We start from the raw sequence: 18,579 nt of genomic DNA, 5'->3' as shown, positions 1-18,579 counted from the left end.
TTTGTTCACTTATTTTACTGTCACGTTGACCCAAACACACAGTTATTGTGTCTTCCCTAAGGTGAAATACAACTACAAAAAAATATTTGTGCTTTGATTGCGCAGGAGTTTTATTACTATGTTTTTTTGGGAGAGGGCAATATTTGAATCTTCTCACAAGAATTAAGATACAAATTCTAAATTCCACAATAAATTTACTTCACGACCCAAAACTCCCAAATGCCCAAATTAAATTGTCAACCCACTTTGCTAGGTCCAAATAACAAGTAGTACTGTCAGATTTTGTTTTCTTCATTTATAGGATTACATTTCAGGTTGGATCCAATTCTCTCGAGAGCATTTTGTGAACAAACTTGAATAAGTTTCATGGGATTGATGTCATTTGGTGTGCCTGTGTAAACTAATGAGTGTATTTTATCACAAAATGTCATCTTATTATAGGAAACGCCACCCAGGGGTACACAGATGATGACAAAGATGATCATGCAAGTCACATTCAATGTGGTGAGGAATCCCGGGGTTGTCTCCTCACAATAACACCTAGGAACGAAATGGGACCACCAGGCATTTTCTGCAGATCACTTATTATGATACATCCGTTATCATCTGACTCACTGTCAGATGACATTCTGTGTCAGTCTGTGCATCATGAAATTCATAATATAAATAGTATTAATTGCAAGAGTAAGAGTCAATCACATCAAATTTAATGCCCCTGTTTTTGTCTCTGAAAAAAATTACAAGTGTACAATACGCACTGTAAATATTCTACAGTGAAGTTAGGGCTTTTTCTTTAGTTTTGCAACTAATCAACGCACAGATTGATACGTTTTTTATAAATAAATCATTATCAAACTACGTCATTATCCAACTCTGTACAGCGCATGCGCAAATGTTGAAGTCAGCAATCACGTGATGTTGTTCCTTAACCCGGAAGTGAGAGGGGCGGGGCTTTGTGGACGGACCGTTGTGGTGGATTCAATTCCAAAAACGTAATGACTTTCCTTCATGTCTCTTATTTATTACAGTTTGCTTTTTAACCCTCCATTTCGGGACGGCACCAGCTTGTTGTTACGCTTGTGTTTATCATATTCGTGAAGTTTAAATGTAATGTCAGATGTCGTTAGCGCGTTCCAGCTAGCATTAGCTGGAGTCAGTGAGGATGCTGTCATTAGGACCAAAGTTCACTCCTCTGTCAACCACAAAAACTAAAAAAATAATATTGATGGTGGAAATGGTAGTTAGATTGTTTTTCAAAGTCGTTTTGCTCAAGCTTTTGTTGTAATATGTATTTTTCCTTAAATAATGTGTTTGACAGCATCCACCATGACAGCCATCAAGCACGCCCTCCAGAGAGACATCTTCACGCCCAACGATGAGCGTCTGCTAGGCATTGTCAATGTTTGCAAGGCGGGGAAGAAAAAGAAGAACTGCTTTTTGTGTGCCACAGGTTGTGACATTTATTTTGTTGTTCTTTACCTTTACCGCCGCAAACATAGAGAACGGGAATGAAATTTGCTTTTTCCTTATCGTTCCAGTCACCACCGAGCGGCCCGTGCAGGTCAAAGTGGTCAAGGTGAAGAAATCCGACAAAGGAGACTTTTACAAACGACAGCTGACGTGGGAACTCCGCGATTTGATCGAAGTGGACGCCAAAGATGCAAGCAAGGTTAGGGAAGGCTCACCTCCTAATCTTTATCCTTTACTCAAAAGTGATACCAATTTTTCTTTTTCTCCAGGAAAACCCCGAGTTCGACCTTCACTTTGAGAAGGTCTACCGCTGGGTGGCCAGCAGCACGGCCGAGAAGAATTCCTTCATCTCGTGCATATGGAAACTGAACCAGCGCTACCTGAGGAAGAAGGTGGAGTTTGTCAATGTCAGTTCTCAGCTGCTGGAAGGTGCGTCAACTTATTTCTCCCCCGCTCATCTCTTATCTTTCAAAATCAGACTCAACGTTGTGACTCTGCGTTTTTTTATTTTTAAGCATGTTTGTTGAGTGACTACTCAACCCTCCTTCTCTGTATTTTCTGCTCTCTGGTACGGCTTTCTGTGTTCAATTTCTTCTTTCACTCTTCAACTTTCTCTGGCCAGAACTTCCTAAAGCGGAAGGTTGGTAGGACTTAACTCCTTCCCACCATTCCTCCCTCCTTCCTTATAATTCCTTTCCATTATTCTCCATGGCATCATCAGCCGCCGATTTTTAAGAGACTCATTCCCATAATCATGGCACCAAATTGGAATAGTTGCTTATTATTAACTCCTCACATATGTCCACTGTTATAGTTGTTATTGTTTTTTTTTTTAACATGCCACCAATGTATTTGTGTATTAATTCTCTTCTAACCTAATTGAATCAAAGGTCTAGCATTCATGAGCAAGATCTTCTATAGCTGATAAGTACTTAGGAAAAAGAAAGTACACGACTAAGATGAATAGTAATCTATTTTGGTGTGTTTTTAATAAAGTCGTCATTGTGATACTGACCTTTTCATGAGCTCAGAAAATGTCCACTCCCTGTCACTGAATGTCTTCACCTGTCAGTCCAATGTTCCACTTCAATGTGTGTAGATCAGAACAAAAAAACATCTAATGTCCTCCTCCATTTATTTATATAGAGTCGGTGCCCAGCGGCGAGAGCCAGAGTGTCGCCGGCGGCGACGAGGACGCTTTAGATGACTACCAGGAGCTAAGCACCCGCGAGGAGCAGGACATCGAGGGTATGATGGAGGTGTGCGAGTACGCCATCTCCAATGCCGAGGCCTTTGCCGAGCAGCTCTCCAGGGAACTGCAGGTCCTCGACGGGGTGAGTGTCATTAGACTGAGCAATTTTACACTTTGTAATACTCTTCATCACATGACTTTCCTCTCCGTCCTCCTCATTTGTGACTTTGCAGGCCAACATCCAGTCCATCATGGCGTCGGAGAAGCAGGTCAACATCCTGATGCAGCTGCTGGACGAGGCGCTGGGCGAGGTGGACACCATCGAGGGCAAGCTGAGCAGCTACGAAGAGATGCTGCAGAGCGTCAAGGACCAGATGGACCAGATTTCGCAGAGCAACCGCCTCATCCAAATCAGCAACACCAACAACGGCAAGCTGCTGGATGAGATTCAGTTCCTGGTGGTGAGGAACATCGAAAAGATTGTGGAATTGCAGATTATTTTAGCCCTTGTTGCCTAGCGACCGTGCCATCTTTCCATGCCTAGCACAACATGGACCTGTCCAAGGGCCACATCAGAGCCCTGCGAGACGGCGATCTAAGTTCTCCAAAAGGCATCGAGGCTTGCATCAATGGCACCGAAGCCCTTTTGCAGTGCATGAACGTGGCCTTCCTGCCCGGTAATTTATTTTTTTTGCTGGTTGTAAATCATGTTGGCTTGCTCCATGCGTCATGTAAGAAATGTTGTCACCACAGGTCACGACAAGCTGATGGCTGTGAAGCAACAGCAGGAACTCTTCACCGAGCTGAGGGATACGTTCGCTCGCCGCCTCACCAATCATCTCAACAACGTCTTTGTGCACCAGGTTAACATTTGCAGTATTTGGTTAACATGAAATTAGATTGGATCTTGTTGCTGCTTAAGACCTTGGACTTCCTGTTTTGCTCTCCGGTTGCTCTTTCCTGGACCTCCTCACTTCCTTCCTCCTCATCTTCTTGTGGATTGTCCGCCCCCCCCCCCTCCTTTTGAATTATTCCACTCTGCTCTTTCTGTCTCTGTCAGTTCAACCACTTCAGTCACTTCAAAATGACCATCCCTCACTTCTATAGGTCCTCCTGTTTGTCACTTCCAGTGAGTAGCTGTGCATGGAATTTGTTTATAACCACCTAATTTGGAGAGGAACCTCTTTTGTTTTGCCGCTGAAGGACTCACATCCTTAACGAGCAACCAACATGCGTAACACAAGAGAAGTGCAGATGACCATAATAAATGGAAAAGACGCATTAGTGCTATCAGTTCCATATGAAAAATGGCCTTTATTATCCTAATATGCCTTTTTGTGCCATCTAGGGCCACGACCAGACTTCCACCTTGTCCCAGCACACTATGGAGCTGACCCTGCCCAAACACAGCCCCCTCCACCGGGACCTGCTGCGCTATGCCAAGCTCATGGAGTGGCTGAAGATCACCCACCGGGAGAAGTACGAGGGCCTGTCCAGGGTCAGTCCTCTTGTCAGCCCTCTTGAGCTTGTCAAATTACACATTGTTTGTATTCAGTCACATAATTGCAGTCCGTATTTTATTTTATTTTTTTACTCCAGACCTACGTGGACTACATGAGCCGACTGTACGAACGAGAAATCAAAGATTTCTTTGAGATAGCAAAGATCAAGATGGCGGGAACGAGCAAGGAGGCCAAGGGCAAGTTTGGTAAGATGGCCGATGAAGAACCGTACGAGTGCGTTTGTAACTCAACTTTTAAACCTGAGTCCGCTTTGTGTTTAAACCACATTGTATTTGCAGTGAGCGTCATTTAGACAAAAGTAGTTTTGGGTGCTACTTCATCTTTAATATCTCAGCGGCCAGTTCTGCTTTCCACCTTCGTCGGGGATATTTGTCGTCTTGCCGTCTGTCCTCTGCAGCTTGCCTTTAACAGCATGTTCTCAGCTTAACCTCTTTGTGTCTTTGATGGCCGCCCTTTCTAACCTGCTGCAGCCACGCTTCCGCGGAAAGAGAGCGCGCTCAGACAGGAGACGGAAAGTAAGTGAGACACCAGGAGAAAGAACCTCCCCAGACCCGCAATGCTTTCTGCCCACTTCCCCACTTCTGTTACTTCACATCTGCGTGTTTCCTAGCGCCTTGATGCATTTCTTAAATTTCCTCCCGGTCGCAGGCCTTCACGGCAGCTCTGGAAAGCTGACGGGCTCCACTTCCAGCCTGAACAAGCTAAGCGTGCAGGGCTCCAACAGCCGGCGCTCGCAGTCGTCCTCGTTGCTGGACATGGGCAACATGTCGGCCTCCGATCTGGACGTGGCCGACCGCACCAAGTTCGACAAGGTAAGGCGCAGACGGGGGGAAAGTCGGACCAAAGGGAGATAACGAACCGGATCGGTTTTGCTCGCAGATATTCGAGCAGGTCCTCAGTGAGCTGGAGCCTCTGTGTCTCGCCGAGCAAGACTTCATCAGCAAGTTCTTCAAGCTGCAGCAGAACTCGAGCGTCCCGCCTCCCCTGGTGCAGTTTCTGTTTCTTGTTTCCTACCCATTAAAGTAATGTCAGACTTTTATCAACCGTTCTCGCATTTTCAAAGATCTCTCGGCAATCCAACGACGCTTTCAATTCCCCCCCCCAAAAAAAACTTGCCTCACAATAACGGACTCATAAACGCCCTGAATTGTCTGGGAAGAGTTATGATGTTTTATTTCCATCGCTTTTGGCAGCAGGAGACCAGGGAGTCGGATGGCAGCGCGCAATCAAGAATGCCTCCCCAGGCGGAACACAGACATTCCTTGTCATCAGAGTGAGTCCTCACATTAGCTTCATTGACGTCAATTATCTTCACGTCATCCCTCCTGTCTTCTTCTGCCGCGAAGGAAAGACATGGTCCGGCTGATGATGAATAAAGTCTTCCAGAGCATCGAGACGGAGCTCAACAGCCTCATCGCTCTGGGCGACAAAATCGACAGCTTCCACTCGCTGTACATGCTGGTGAAGATGAGCCACCACGTGTGGACGGCGGAAAATGTCGACCCGGCGTCTTTTCTCAGCACCACGTTGGGAAACGTGCTGGTTACAGTCAAGAGAAACTTTGACAAATGCATTGTGAGTATTGTGTAGAATCCATGGATGCGTTCTTTTATCGATTTAAAAAAAAAAAAAAAAAAAAAAAAAGCCAGAATTTGAACAGCGGGTGTGTAGACTTTTTATAACCACTTTCCTCCTCACAGTCCGGCCAGATCAGACAGATGGAGGAAGTGAAAATATCTAAGAAGAGCAAAGTTGGCATCCTACCTTTCGTAACGGGCTTTGAAGAGTTTGCCGAGTTGGCCGAGACCATCTTCCGAAACGCGGAACGTCGCGGGGACCTGGACAAAGCTTACGTCAAGCTCATCAGGGCCGTCTTCATGAACGGTGAGTCGTCATTTTGACACTTAATCCCAAAATCTGACGAGCGCCTCGTCTTCCTCAGTGGAAAAAGTGGCCAACGAGAGTCAGAAGACGCCGCGGGATGTGGTGATGATGGAGAACTTCCATCACATCTTCTCCACGCTGTCTCGGCTGAAGATCTCCTGCCTGGATACAGAGAGGCGCGAGGCCAAGCACAAATACACAGACCACCTGCAGTCCTACGTTATCAACTCTCTGGGACAACCTCTGGAAAAGCTCAACGTAAGGCACAAACAAAAATAAAAATCCTGTCAATCATCATCTTCATCACGGCTGTGTTGCAGCATTTCTTCGAAGGCGTGGAAGCCCGTGTGGCCCAAGGGATCCGCGAGGAGGAGGTGAGCTATCAGCTGGCCTTTAACAAACAGGAGCTCCGCAAGGTCATCAAAGAGTACCCTGGAAAAGAGGTCAAGAAGGGACTGGACAACCTCTACAAGAAGGTGGACAAACACTTGTGCGAAGAAGAAAGCTTGCTACAGGTGGGACGCCATTGTCGTGGTACAATTTGGAGCTTTGGCTTTGAATTTGATAGCGGAGCACAAACTCCAAACTGAATTTGGTTTCTCCCTCGTCTGCAGGTGGTTTGGCACTCCACGCAAGATGAGTTCATCCGGCAATATAAACACTTTGAAGATTTGATCGGCAGATGTTACCCCGGTTCTGGAATCACCATGGAGTTTACCATCCAGGACATGCTGGAGTATTTCTCCAGCATCGCTCAGTCCCACTAGCCCCGCTGACGGTGACTCACGACTGACACACTCTGGATAAACATGCAAAAAACATGGGTTCATTCATCCAGCCCAGAGGTGAACTTTAGAATTGCAACTAAATAAGGTTACTAAACCGACCTTGACTTTATTCTTTCAGTTTATTTCTTTGCTCCATGCTCTTAATAAAATTGTAATCATCAAATTATTTTTTCTTTTTTTTTTTTTTTAAAATCAAATAACCTGACAAAAACGTTTTCCTTTGAAATAAATGAAATGCATCACATTCTTGAAATGCCGATTATTAAATGTGTTCATATATGCAGGTTATAAGTATTTGATATAGCAATGAAAGTGTGAAATGCAAATGAGGAATGAACTAATCTACTCATTATTGAAAAGAAAAGATAATCATCTTTTTTGTCTATTTAGCTAGTTAACCTTTATTTATCCATGTCGGGCAGGTATTTTACATCTGCCGACTCGGCAGCAGATCAAAGTAAAGTCATGGTGTCTGTCCACTCAGCCTGGGATGCTCCTCCCCTGCAGGCTGGTCAGCTCCAGTGTGCCTTCCCTCTGCCCCTCTCAGAAGCACATCCACCTCCAAGGGGGACCTGCTGCTGAGCATTGGCTGCCGGTTCTTCACCACAGCGCTTCCATGGATCGCTTTTGAAAGGATTAGTTTATTTGTTTCCGTCTACTTTTTTCGGAATTATTCTTGGAGTCCATTTATGGGCAAATGGCTCGGGCACTTTTTATTGTTATTTTTAGTTTGGAACTTTGCTATGGTGCTGGTAAGACCATTTCATTGTTATTGGGTCTTATTTTAATGGGATTTAGTCTATTTGTTTGAAATGTAAAATAGTTAGAGTAAGCTTCCATTGTGTGACTTGTTTTTTTTTTTCCACACAATGTCTGCTGACGTGGGCTGGGTGGGGGTCAGCCCGTATCCTCTGAAACAGGAACTCCACCTAGGCCGCGCTAGGGCTCGAGCCTATTGAGCCTGACCCGGCCCATCTTTCCCGGCTTCCTGTTTTGACACAGATCCGCCATTTTGTTGCCGCTCTGGGATGTAGGAGCTGCAGGCGCACAAAAATGTGTACTTAAAACTTGTGGTGTTGTGGTAATTGCTGTAATGAATGTTTGTAATCTTTCAAGCACTATAAAGACAAATTTATAAGACACGGACCCAACGTGTTGGCTTCAAACCAAAATGGCCGCCTTCTGTTTCAATTTTGGCTAGGCAACTACTATTCACTGCACTAACTTCCTACTTTGTCTGCGTAAAGCTATCGAGCTGCGCTTCACGTCCGACCCACCGTTACTGAACATCCACGGCGTCCACCGGATGAACAAATCTGACAACCTGGAGCTCACGTGCAGGTACGTCTGCTCTTTAATGCCTCTCCAGGAAAGCCATCTTATGAAACTGTATGGACCTTCTGCAGAGGCCGCCAGTACCTGCGTTGGACCACCCCTCCCACAAGCGCTCGCTTTTCCATCAGCGACTGTAGCGGGTCGGGCCTTTTTTGCACGGAACTGCGGATCACCAACGCTACCGTCAACGAAACGGGACAATACCGGTGCTCCTACCGCAATCTCAAAACGGAAAGCGGCAAGACATCAGCGGCGGTTCACGTTTTTGTTCACGGTACGATCTGAGACGGACCCGGTGTACTTGAAGATGATTTTTTTTGTGACAAGTCGTTTGTGGTTGCAGATGACAAGGTGCCGTTTGTTCCATCCGAGAAGGAATACGAAGTGGTGTTCATCCGGGAAGGCGAGCGGGTGGTCATACCGTGCCGAGGATCTCTGGAGAACCTCAATGTGACGCTTCATACTGTAAGTAGATTGTTTCTTTTGACCTTCTATCTCAAGGCCTATTCTCTGTTCAAACTCAACACCTCCCTGTCTGTCAGAAGTATCCAAACAAAGAGTTCCATCCAGACGGGAAAGACTCCCTGTGGGACGCCAGAACCGGCTTCACCATCCCCAGTCATCTAATCAGCTACGCCGGCGTGGTGTCCTGCCAGACCCGCATCGGCGACGAGACCTTCAAGTCCCCCCTCTACGTGGTGGCTGTCGTGGGTGAGAAAAAGAAACATCTTACAAGTCTCAGGAGAACAATGGAAGCGGAGCAGCCCGCCAACTGTCCGTGCAAAGCCCCCCCCCCCACCTCCCTAAACACCCGGCCGCCCTCTTCCGCAGGATACAAGATTTACGACCTGATTCTGACCCCCGCGCAAGTCAGGCTGTCCGTCGGTGAACGTCTGGTGCTCAGCTGTACCGCGTACACTGAACTCAACGTGGGCATCGAGTTCAACTGGACGCACGCCGGCCAGCCTCTGGTGAGCCATTTTGATTCCAGCTAGTGACTCGCAAGTTAGCCGCTAATGTTAGCTTTGTTCGGCCTGTCATCTGGATGGTCATGTAATCACCACATGGATTCTCACCTTCAGTTAGCCGGCAACGGTTCGAGGGCGGCTCACATGACGCCGTACAAGAAGAAGTTGTGGGACTCTCTGGAGTTGTCCAACACACTGGTGGTGGACAACGTGACGGTGGAACACACCGGCGAATACACCTGCACGGCCTCCAGTGGAGCCATGGACAAAAGCGTCACAGCCTTCCTCAAGGTTTACGGTATGTTTGATCAAGACGAATCAAAACGATTTCCCCTTGGCTGAATTTTGGGACCGTTTCCAGAAAAGCCGTTCATTGACATAAAGGAGCCTTGGACCAAAGTATGGGAGGTGAATATGGGAGGCTTGTCGTCCACCACCATACCCGTTCGCTACACAGCCTACCCTGAACCCAGCTTTAAATGGCAAGTGGAGACTCGGTTCTAAAGTTTTTGAGGTCAATCCAGAAGCTAATGGATGTTTGTCTCTGCAGGTTAAAAAATGGCCTCCCACTAAAGGAAGACCACCGGATCAAGCAGAGAAGCGACGCCCTGATCTTTCGCGGCGTCACCGAAACCGACATGGGGAATTACACCATCGTCCTCAGCAACAAAGTCACCAAAGATGAGCAAAGACGATCTTTCCAGCTTCTGGTTAATGGCACGTTTTTATCAGAACCTGCAGTCATTCCGACCGTGGGCCTACGGTGTGGGTAATTGTCGTTTTCTCCCATTTTTAGTTCCTCCTCATATCATCGAGAAGGAAGTGGCGATGGACACGGACGTTTTTTTGTACGGCAGCACCCCAACGCTACGATGCACCGCCCGAGGTTTTCCCACACCCACGCACATTCAGTGGCAGTGGATGTCCACCGATAACTGCCCCGAGGCTTTTGTGTGAGTTTGAAGAACTTCGGTAAATGTTCCCGCCACAGGGAAAGAGAATGTTGACAAAACACAGGTGGAGACAATGACCAGATGCAACTTGAGGTCCATTTTGAGACAAAGCGATTACACAAGAGTCTGAAGAAGCGCACGGAGCGGACTCCTTATCAGCTGTCCGCACATCCCGTCGCTTCCTCGTATCCGTCATGCGTTAGCTTTCCTGTTGTGGTCCCATCGTCCTTGAGAAGTCGGTTTTATTGAAGCGGCCCTAGCAGCACAAAATGCAGCGTAGCAAAACAAGAAAATCACATGAAATCAAAGGGAAGCAGTTTTCGGCGTTAGCAAAAGCTATGTTTTTGATACGTCGAGGGAATTTTCCTTTGAGGGAGTTTTGTCTGAATTTGTCGTTATTTTTTTGTCCATGACGATCATTTTTCTCAGATTCAATATTTTATAATATTTTTATTTATTTTTTTCATCATCTTTCTGTTAGCTTTTTTCTTGTACAATGTTGGGTGTAATATTTTGTCATCTTTTTGCCCCTGCCCCAGTTTCTGTTGTAATGCTTCACCTACTTTTTTTTTTTTTTTTTGTCACACAGGCCAGGACTGTCCAAGTCTGAGGAGCAAATAGTCTACTGCAAAGCTTGGCGTGACATCCACAACGGCACCGCGCACAACCGTGTGGAGCGGATCTCCACTGATGTGGATCATGGCCAGAAGGTACATTCAGATGCCTATTTTACTCTACAAAGCCCAGGAAAACAAAAAAAACAACATGTTTTTTTTCTGGCTGACAGAAAATGGTCAGCTCCTTGAAGTTCCACGAAGCCAAAGTCGACGCCCTGTACCGATGCACGGCCGCCAACAAAGTGGGAAAGGATTCCCGTGTTATTTTCTTCCACGTGACACGTGAGTATGCTCTTCTACGCACTATGAAAATTTAGAATTTAAAATTATTTAACACTTGTGTCTGCAGGCGGCCTGGAGCTGAGCATATCTCCGTCCAACGAACCTCTGGAGGAGGAGCACGTTGCTCTCCGCTGCAAGGCCGACGGGCTGATATACGGCAATCTGGCCTGGTTCCGTGTTTCCAACAGCTCAGGGTGGGAGCGGGCGGCGGCCGCGCAACCGTGCCGCTCGTTGACGCTGCCGCCGACGCCGTTGCTTCGCCTCGACGCGTCCAACGAAGAGCTTGGCGCCAATGTGAGTTTGGAGCTATTGCTGCCCAACGCTTCCCGTCGGGACGAGGGACTGTACGCCTGCCAGGTGGAAAGCCTCAAGACCAGGGAGAGGACTTGTCTGCTGCGCCACCTGTCGCTCAAAGGTGGAATAACACTTTGAATTTCTGAACCTACAAATGCTGCGTTTTTATTTGTCAAACTAGAAGTATGAACTTCAGTCAAAAAGCGAACCAGCCCATAAGCTTATTTAAAAGAAAAATAGGCTTTGTCGCCCTCCTGTGGCATCTATAGGCAATTACAAAGCTTTTTTTGGGGGGATGTCTGTTTATTACTCATGGACTTTTCAGTCAACTTCAATGTCAACATATTGCAGGTCTCGAGGCGCCAAGGATCCTCAACAACCTCACCGACCAAAAAGCCAACGTGAGCGCCACTGTCTCGCTCCTGTGCGCCGCCGCCGGCACGCCCGACCCGACGGTGGTGTGGACCAAAAACAACCAGACTGTGGTTGAAGGTTCCGGTAAGACGTGCGTTTTTATTTAAACCGATGATTTATGTCAGTCTTACTCGAATACCCTCGTGACACCTTTTCAGGCGTGATCCTGAGTCGGCGTGGTCATCTGCTCACCATCCAGCGTGTCAAGAAGGACGATGGCGGCTTGTACAGCTGCTCTGCTTGCAACAGCCGCGGATGCGACACCTCGCAGGCCATGTTGACTACGGAAGGTCAGTCTGGAGCTAGCTTATCCATTAGCATAGCTCGTGGCTCAGTTGCTTCCAATGCTTGATTTTTGGGGGTTTTCTGCTCAGATTTTGGTATTTGAATAACTGTTAATATTACATCAGGCCCGTTCTCAGCTTCTCATTTGTGTTTGTCACGTTAGCATACTGTATCGTTAGCCTGTTGTTGCTGGTTCATGTCTGTTTTTGGTGATGGATTTTGTGAAATAAATCCCGGAGCGCCTTATAGTCCGAAAAATACGGCATTATTCAGCCTGAAACCTCCGTTTAACCTCAAGGCTAATTTTAGTTTTTTTATTATTTAATATCAAACATTTGAAAGGAGAGGAACTTCCTCATGACAGGAAGCTAGCTCCATTTGTGTACTTCATCCTCCCGGGAGTTTCTAAATCCAAAACAATGGGACGACTATAGAGGACAAAGAGTCGTGGTGTGTTGGGTGTGGGGGCGGGGGGGGTCTACTCGGCCTGGCTTCGGTTCTCCTGTCCGAGGCGACCACCGGGAGACAAAGCCGTCTACGTGACCCGGGCCTTGCCAGCAGAATGTGGAGCTTCTTGGAACGAGGGGCGGCGCCTCTGCTAATGAGCTAGACACCACAAATTAGCACGCGCACACGAGAGACAGAGAGAGACCTCTTTGTACAGTTGACTTTGGCGAATGAAAACGTGTTATGAAATATTTGTGACACCGATGTACCCACGAGCCAAACACAAAGTGAACCGTCCCTTCATTTCTTTCGTACCGCGTATTCTGTTCTGACTCATCGGGCCGATGAATCCCGTCTAATAGTAGCATTGACATATTTCGGTTTGTGATTTTTGGGGAAATCAACATTTTCGAGTTGGGTCATTTACCCCTCCATTATCTGCTTTGTTTCCAACACTTTTGCTGTGTGATTGTTTCAGACGCGGAGGAAAAAACCAACGTGGAACTGATTGTTCCCATCGGCTCAGTGGTCATCGCCATGTTTTTCTGGCTACTGCTCGTCTTTGTCTTTCGTAGGAGAAAACGAGTAAGAATTTAGCTTTGACACTACTTACAATGTTGTGCACCATTCATTCCATTTCCAGCACATAAACACACCAGTGAAAAACACACACTTTTGCACACACACGTACACTACAAGTATGACTGATTAGAAGCGACCGTTGTCTTTTGTGTCCAAGGGCAGCGAGGTCATTTTCTACCCTCAGAAGTCACGTACACCCACTGGGCCCCTTTTCACCGCTTCACTATAAACTCGCCGACAATACGGCTCTGTCATGCAAAAAAAAAAAACCCGTGCTCCGTTTCAGACCAACGGTGGCGATCTCAAGACGGGCTACCTCTCCATGATCCTGGACTCGGAGGACGTGCCCATGGACGAGCAGTGCGAGCGGCTGACTTACGACGCAAATAAGTGGGAATTCCCTCGGGACAGGCTGAAGCTTGGTACATGAAGAATACAATTTGAAAACAACTTTGGGTTCCCAGCTATGATTTTTTAAATGAGCATCTCCAGTTAGAATGTATAATGTAAAAGAATGTGATAGTGTGATATTTCCCAGTATCATTGAACGCAGCATCAGTCAAACGAACAGATAAAAAATCGTTGTGCGTTTAAAGGTGACCCGCTGGGACGAGGCGCTTTCGGCCAGGTTGTGGAAGCCGCCGCCTTTGGGATCGAGAAAATCACCACCTGCACCACCGTGGCCGTTAAGATGCTTAAAGGTGAGTTATAATCGATACTTATGTATAAGAGTGAGGTCAAACGTTCTGGTGTGGCAGAGGGAGCCACGTCCAGCGAGTTCCGAGCTTTGATGTCAGAATTGAAGATCCTCATCCACATCGGACATCACCTGAATGTGGTCAACCTTCTGGGAGCCTGCACCAAGCCTGGCGGTGAGTGGTCCCCCCCCCCCCAACTTGTGACGCAATGACGTTTCATTCAATCCCACTTTAGGTCCTCTCATGGTCATCGTGGAGTACTGCAAACACGGAAACCTCTCCAGTTACCTGAAGAGCAAACGTGGAGAATACAGCCCGTATAAGGTAGATGGATCAAAGATGGCACAGGATAGCGACTAGATCTTCATTTTTGTTCTTCTGACCTCCTCAGAGAAAGAGAACAGACAGCCAAAGGTGGACCTCCGCAGAAGTCGACATGACCGAAGGTGATCTCGGCCTGGGGAAGATCGCCCAGCTGGACATCTGCACCGGGACTGCTGACAGAGCTTCAGGCAGCCACCTGACGTCCCAGGATGGTACTTAACTCCAGTTTGATCTCCTCCTCCACCCGGGCTCTGTCATTCCAAACACCCGCCATGCGTTACAGAGAGCACAGACGATGACCACCTGACCATGGAGGACCTGATCTGCTACAGTTTCCAAGTGGCCAAAGGCATGGAGTTCCTGTCTTCTCGCAAGGTGAAATCACAATCCGAGAACACGGACGTCCAAACAGATCCCCCCCCCCACGTGGACGTTAACCGTGTCGATGCGCTTTCAGTGCATCCACAGAGATCTGGCCGCCAGGAACATCCTACTCTCGGAGAACAACGTGGTAAAGATCTGCGATTTTGGTCTGGCCAGGGATGTCTACAAGGACCCGGATTACGTTCGCAAGGGAGATGTGAGGTTCCCTCGGGCTCGCGTGTGAGACGAGTCACGAGCCTGGCAAAAACAGCACACATGTCTGGTTTCCCCCCATAGGCACGGCTTCCTTTGAAGTGGATGGCGCCAGAGACCATCTTCGACCGGGTGTACACCACGCAAAGTGATGTCTGGTCCTTTGGGGTCCTTCTCTGGGAGATCTTTTCACTGGGTAAATTAACTCGGGGGGGGAAGCTAGACTTTTCGTTATTCCCGCAAAAATACTTTTATCCCATCTCCAGGAGCGTCTCCCTATCCTGGCGTGTGCATCGACGAGACTTTCTGCCGACGTCTTAAAGAAGGCACCAGGATGAGACCACCAGAGTACGCCACTTCGGAGATGTGAGTGACAAGGAGATCCTTGTGACTTGCTTGCATATATTGAGCCCTCCATAAACAATTACTTTGACAGATACCAGACCATGTTGGACTGCTGGCTGGACCGTCCAACCGACAGGCCTACCTTCGCGGAACTGGTGGAGCATCTGGGCAATTTGTTGCAGGCCAGCGCTCATCAGGTTACAACATTTACGTATATAAGCTTAGAGACTTCCGAGAAAAGAAATAACCTAACGTGAAAACTGCCGTTGTCTCCTCCAGGACGGAAAGGACTACATCCCCCTGACGGCAGAAGGCGACGTGGCGGGAGCAGAGAGCAGAGATATTCCGGAAGCTCAGCCGCACTATGACAACGCTCTGGCTCTCGGGTCTGCGTAACGTGTACTCGTAATTTTACGTTCCTGGTACGTAAGCTCATTTGCTAACATTTGAATGTGTTGTCGGGGTACAGGCAGGGCGAAATGTGCAGCCGGAGACTTAGCGTGAAGACGTTTGATGATGTGCCTGTGGAGCACAGCAGCGTCATGGTGAGAAGACGATAAATACTGACAAATAATGTCAAGTTTAGTTTCTAGAATATCTGAATTTTATTTGAATAAAGTTGTAATAGTTTATTTTTTTTATATGACTATTTTTTTCATATACTTTAGGAGGGTCATATGGACTGTTCACCTGAGGAAGCGATAGGTTCGAGTCCGCAGCTCTCAATGACGCCCAACTTGAGGTAAGCACACGACTCGAAATCGAGCTAAAGCGCTAACACACTATTGCGCAACCGTTAGTGGTTTTCATAAATGGCGCTTCACTCCTTTGACCTTTGTGGTTGAGTGACATCATGTCATGTGGTCTACCCCCATTAGCCAGCTCCTGCGCTGCAAAAGCAAAGAATCGCTGGCGTCCGAGTCCTCCAACCAGACCAGCGGCTACCAGTCGGGCTACCACTCGGACGACGCCGACGGGCCCATCTACGCTAACGAGGAGGCCATCGTCAAGCACAGCATGCTCCTAAAAAAGCAGAAGGCTCCACCTGCGCCTCCCGTGGTCAAATTCGGCGCGGAGATCCGTTACAGCACGCCGCCCGTCTGACCCCGGAACCCTCCGCTTGTACAGTTTTTTTTTAATTGTTGTTGAACAATGTGTAGAGCTGCAGCGCCGTTGTTGTTGGCGTCATAAATCAACCGGTCGAAAAATGAAGGTTGACTGACGAGAGGCTGTAAACCATCCGCGGCTATCATGTTTACTCAGTGAGTTAACAGGAGAACTCGGCTTCCTGTCCGGCCGGAAATGCCGCTGGAAATTTTGAGATTGTGGCGTCAGAGCGCGGAATGCTTTTGTGTGCTAGAGGAGGCAGTTCTCATTTTTTCTTTGTGTACAGTCTCTTATTTGTACTTTGTATTACAGTATGTAGCCTAAGAATTCATGTCAGCAATTTTCTCAAATCTTTCATAATTCCCCAACGAATAAATATAAAAAGTACTTTCATGTAGATTCTTTCAACTTCTGTGTCCATTCCATATAATTAGTTTGTCAACATTCACCCAAAATGGCTGCTTCTAACCAAAAACAGGATGCATAATGCAAACGTACAGCAGCTTAACCCTTGTCTTGTAAGAATGAGCGTTGACGTCACCTCTCAGCATCTGAGTAGGTGACGAGTGACGAAGGCGCGTGGGAACGTACAACTAATGTGTTTTGTCTGCCATCTCAGAAAATAAACGCTTCTAATTATAGCTCGTTATCAATGATCTTCTCTCTCCGTCTCCCTCTTTCTTTCTTTAAATATATATGCATGGCTGGTTTGCAAGTGGCGGTCATATGTGACGTAGGAATTTAATGTGTAATGAGCCTCTTAATCCAGCAGATGTCGCTATAGTTACACAAATGAATTGACATTGTTCAAACCCAGCGAGAAAACGGACCTCCTGAGTAGATACAGACTTGGATGGAGTGCTGGAGCAAAGTGAAGACTGCACATTTCGTGCCGCATATCTTCAAAAGTTTGTTATCAAGCTGTTTGTGGTGTAAACCGAAGCACTTTACTTATTTATATGCATCAAAGTACAATCTTAATATCAATGTAATGCCGGATAATTATGGGTAATTTACCTGCAGGAATGCTCAGGTATGTTGCCATATAATACTTTTACGGACACCGCCCCGTTTTGAATGTCTTGCATAATCACGCAGTGCACCATTCTTCTGCCCTTTCCCACTCACCTGCCTGATCACATCACTGACATCTGAACACACACACACACCTGCAGCTGTCACACGCCTCGTTAAATAAATGAGATCGCAAAGAGTGATAACAAATCTGTATATTGCATACAGCACTTCTTTATCTTTCTGATATTCCCGGAGAAAAAAAAAAAAAAAAAAAGCGCCGTCTGATGGGGGAGGGTTGTCTCCTTTGTTTATTCACTGCCACGCGACATGCACATGAGCTCACACAAACGGAAAACACATTTATTTATCGGGACATATTCATTTTTGAAAAACAAGAGCACGCAGACGCACGTTGTTGAAATACATGCAAAAGTTGAGCATCATCAAGATGAAAAATAATAACACTGACAACCTGATAGCAGGATTATTACAAAAGTCACTATATTTCCAAATCTTTAAAAATGTACATGCCCAAAAATGTTTTTTTCTTGCATTAGGCACACACACACACACACACACACACACACACACACACACACACACACACACACACACACACACACACACACACACACACACACACACACACACACACACACACACACACACACACACACACACACACACACACACACACACACACACACACACACAGGGACCACATCCCTCAATCTGAAGGGTTGTGCTAAATGTCGATAAAGAGACAAGAGCACCTAACACACATGCACATACAGTGATTTGATTGACAGACACGCTGCAGATAAACTCCCCGGCTGCCTTATCTCAGGTTGTCATGTAAATGCCGCTTGTCCAAGCCCGTCAAGAAAGTCTGTTGTTACAAATTGAAGATGTTTTTTTGTGACATCCCCCAACCTCACATTGGACAGAATTGCACAATTCTCTAATACAACAGGATAACCCAAATCAATAAAAATGAAGGGTTAAAATCTTCAGGTTTTCTTGTATGTATGTTAATCGGTGCGGCAACCTTTTAGTGCGGTCATGACATCCTGACAGCTGCGCGACCCCCCCGCACGAAATTTGTGAATGGACGTTACCGGCAGCACTTCCTGCTTTGTCCCACACGTAATAATAGCCAACTGTGCAATATAAACACACGACAATGCAGCTGCACATGTTTACGCTGCGCTAAAACAATGTTGGCCCACTTTATTCATTTCCTTCTGTGAGCTGGTGAAAACTACCATGGGAAAGTCTTGACCAATTCAAAGCAATTTGGATGCAACACACACACCTGAAAACATCACCAAACACGTCAATATTGCTACAAACGTACAAGAGTTAGTTGCCCGTGTCCATGTGTTTCATAGACCGTGTCCGCCAAGGAACGAGCTCTTGCACAAGATTCCTTGCATGCTCCCCATAGTTCAGTGACTGTGGTACAATTCTAGCCCCAA

General features: G+C 46.9%; 2 protein-coding genes across 7 annotated transcripts; both read left to right on the top strand.

The window, feature by feature from the left end:
* The first annotated feature begins 931 nt into the window (after positions 1–931).
* Positions 932–7,509, top strand: exoc1 (exocyst complex component 1). Of its 5 annotated transcripts, none has more exons than XR_015067964.1 (20): positions 932–992; positions 1,319–1,450; positions 1,539–1,669; positions 1,740–1,899; positions 2,617–2,804; positions 2,896–3,123; positions 3,207–3,339; positions 3,416–3,525; positions 4,011–4,160; positions 4,262–4,370; positions 4,656–4,700; positions 4,834–4,997; positions 5,065–5,172; positions 5,379–5,458; positions 5,532–5,760; positions 5,886–6,069; positions 6,128–6,327; positions 6,390–6,584; positions 6,684–6,914; positions 7,365–7,509. XR_015067964.1 is itself a non-coding variant. In XM_085928103.1 (19 exons), exons 2-19 carry the CDS (start codon positions 1,327–1,329, stop codon positions 6,834–6,836), a joined length of 2,688 nt encoding a protein of 895 aa, XP_085784229.1. In that variant the 5' UTR covers positions 932–992; positions 1,319–1,326; the 3' UTR covers positions 6,837–7,057. The 5 variants fall into 5 exon arrangements, 3 of the variants coding, with proteins under 3 accessions (XP_085784229.1, XP_085784228.1, XP_085784230.1); XR_015067965.1 differs by having other exon boundaries at positions 7,280–7,425; XM_085928103.1 differs by lacking the exon at positions 7,365–7,509 and having other exon boundaries at positions 5,382–5,458; positions 6,684–7,057.
* kdr (kinase insert domain receptor (a type III receptor tyrosine kinase)) lies at positions 7,459–16,690 on the top strand. 2 transcript variants are annotated; one of them, XM_085928101.1, is made up of 30 exons: positions 7,459–7,609; positions 8,105–8,198; positions 8,264–8,466; positions 8,536–8,657; positions 8,738–8,903; positions 9,024–9,163; positions 9,275–9,458; positions 9,522–9,642; positions 9,711–9,877; positions 9,957–10,113; positions 10,703–10,823; positions 10,901–11,012; positions 11,080–11,427; positions 11,658–11,804; positions 11,879–12,010; positions 12,931–13,037; positions 13,321–13,456; positions 13,631–13,735; positions 13,793–13,906; positions 13,968–14,056; positions 14,124–14,268; positions 14,340–14,431; positions 14,514–14,636; positions 14,717–14,828; positions 14,899–14,998; positions 15,069–15,174; positions 15,257–15,363; positions 15,447–15,522; positions 15,646–15,719; positions 15,856–16,690. In XM_085928101.1, the coding sequence occupies exons 1-30, from the start codon at positions 7,555–7,557 to the stop codon at positions 16,079–16,081; spliced, it is 3,981 nt and encodes a 1,326-aa protein (XP_085784227.1). In that variant the 5' UTR covers positions 7,459–7,554; the 3' UTR covers positions 16,082–16,690. The 2 variants fall into 2 exon arrangements, with proteins under 2 accessions (XP_085784227.1, XP_085784226.1); XM_085928100.1 differs by having other exon boundaries at positions 8,735–8,903.
* The last annotated feature ends 1,889 nt before the right edge of the window (positions 16,691–18,579 follow it).

This window comes from Syngnathus leptorhynchus, chromosome 13 (assembly GCF_054491065.1).
Source record: "Syngnathus leptorhynchus isolate UIUO chromosome 13, UIUO_Slep, whole genome shotgun sequence".
Classification (NCBI taxonomy): domain Eukaryota; kingdom Metazoa; phylum Chordata; class Actinopteri; order Syngnathiformes; family Syngnathidae; genus Syngnathus; species Syngnathus leptorhynchus.
The sequence above is the reverse complement of the archived record's forward strand: the minus strand, read 5'-3'. Positions and strand labels throughout refer to the sequence as shown.

What these genes read in the sequence shown, in the direction of transcription:
- kdr (XM_085928100.1), top strand. Translation starts at nt 7,555, where the DNA reads ATGGCTCGGGCACTTTTTATTGTTATTTTTAGTTTGGAACTTTGCTAT. An exon ending in GACAACGCTCTGGCTCTCGG is followed by an intron (nt 15,364 to 15,446) that starts GTCTGCGTAACG and finishes GTCGGGGTACAG; the next exon opens with GCAGGGCGAAATGTGCAGCC. An exon ending in TCAATGACGCCCAACTTGAG is followed by an intron (nt 15,720 to 15,855) that starts GTAAGCACACGA and finishes TACCCCCATTAG; the next exon opens with CCAGCTCCTGCGCTGCAAAA.
- exoc1 (XM_085928102.1), top strand. Translation starts at nt 1,327, where the DNA reads ATGACAGCCATCAAGCACGCCCTCCAGAGAGACATCTTCACGCCCAAC. An exon ending in ATGAGATTCAGTTCCTGGTG is followed by an intron (nt 3,124 to 3,206) that starts GTGAGGAACATC and finishes TTCCATGCCTAG; the next exon opens with CACAACATGGACCTGTCCAA. An exon ending in AACCTCTGGAAAAGCTCAAC is followed by an intron (nt 6,328 to 6,389) that starts GTAAGGCACAAA and finishes GCTGTGTTGCAG; the next exon opens with CATTTCTTCGAAGGCGTGGA.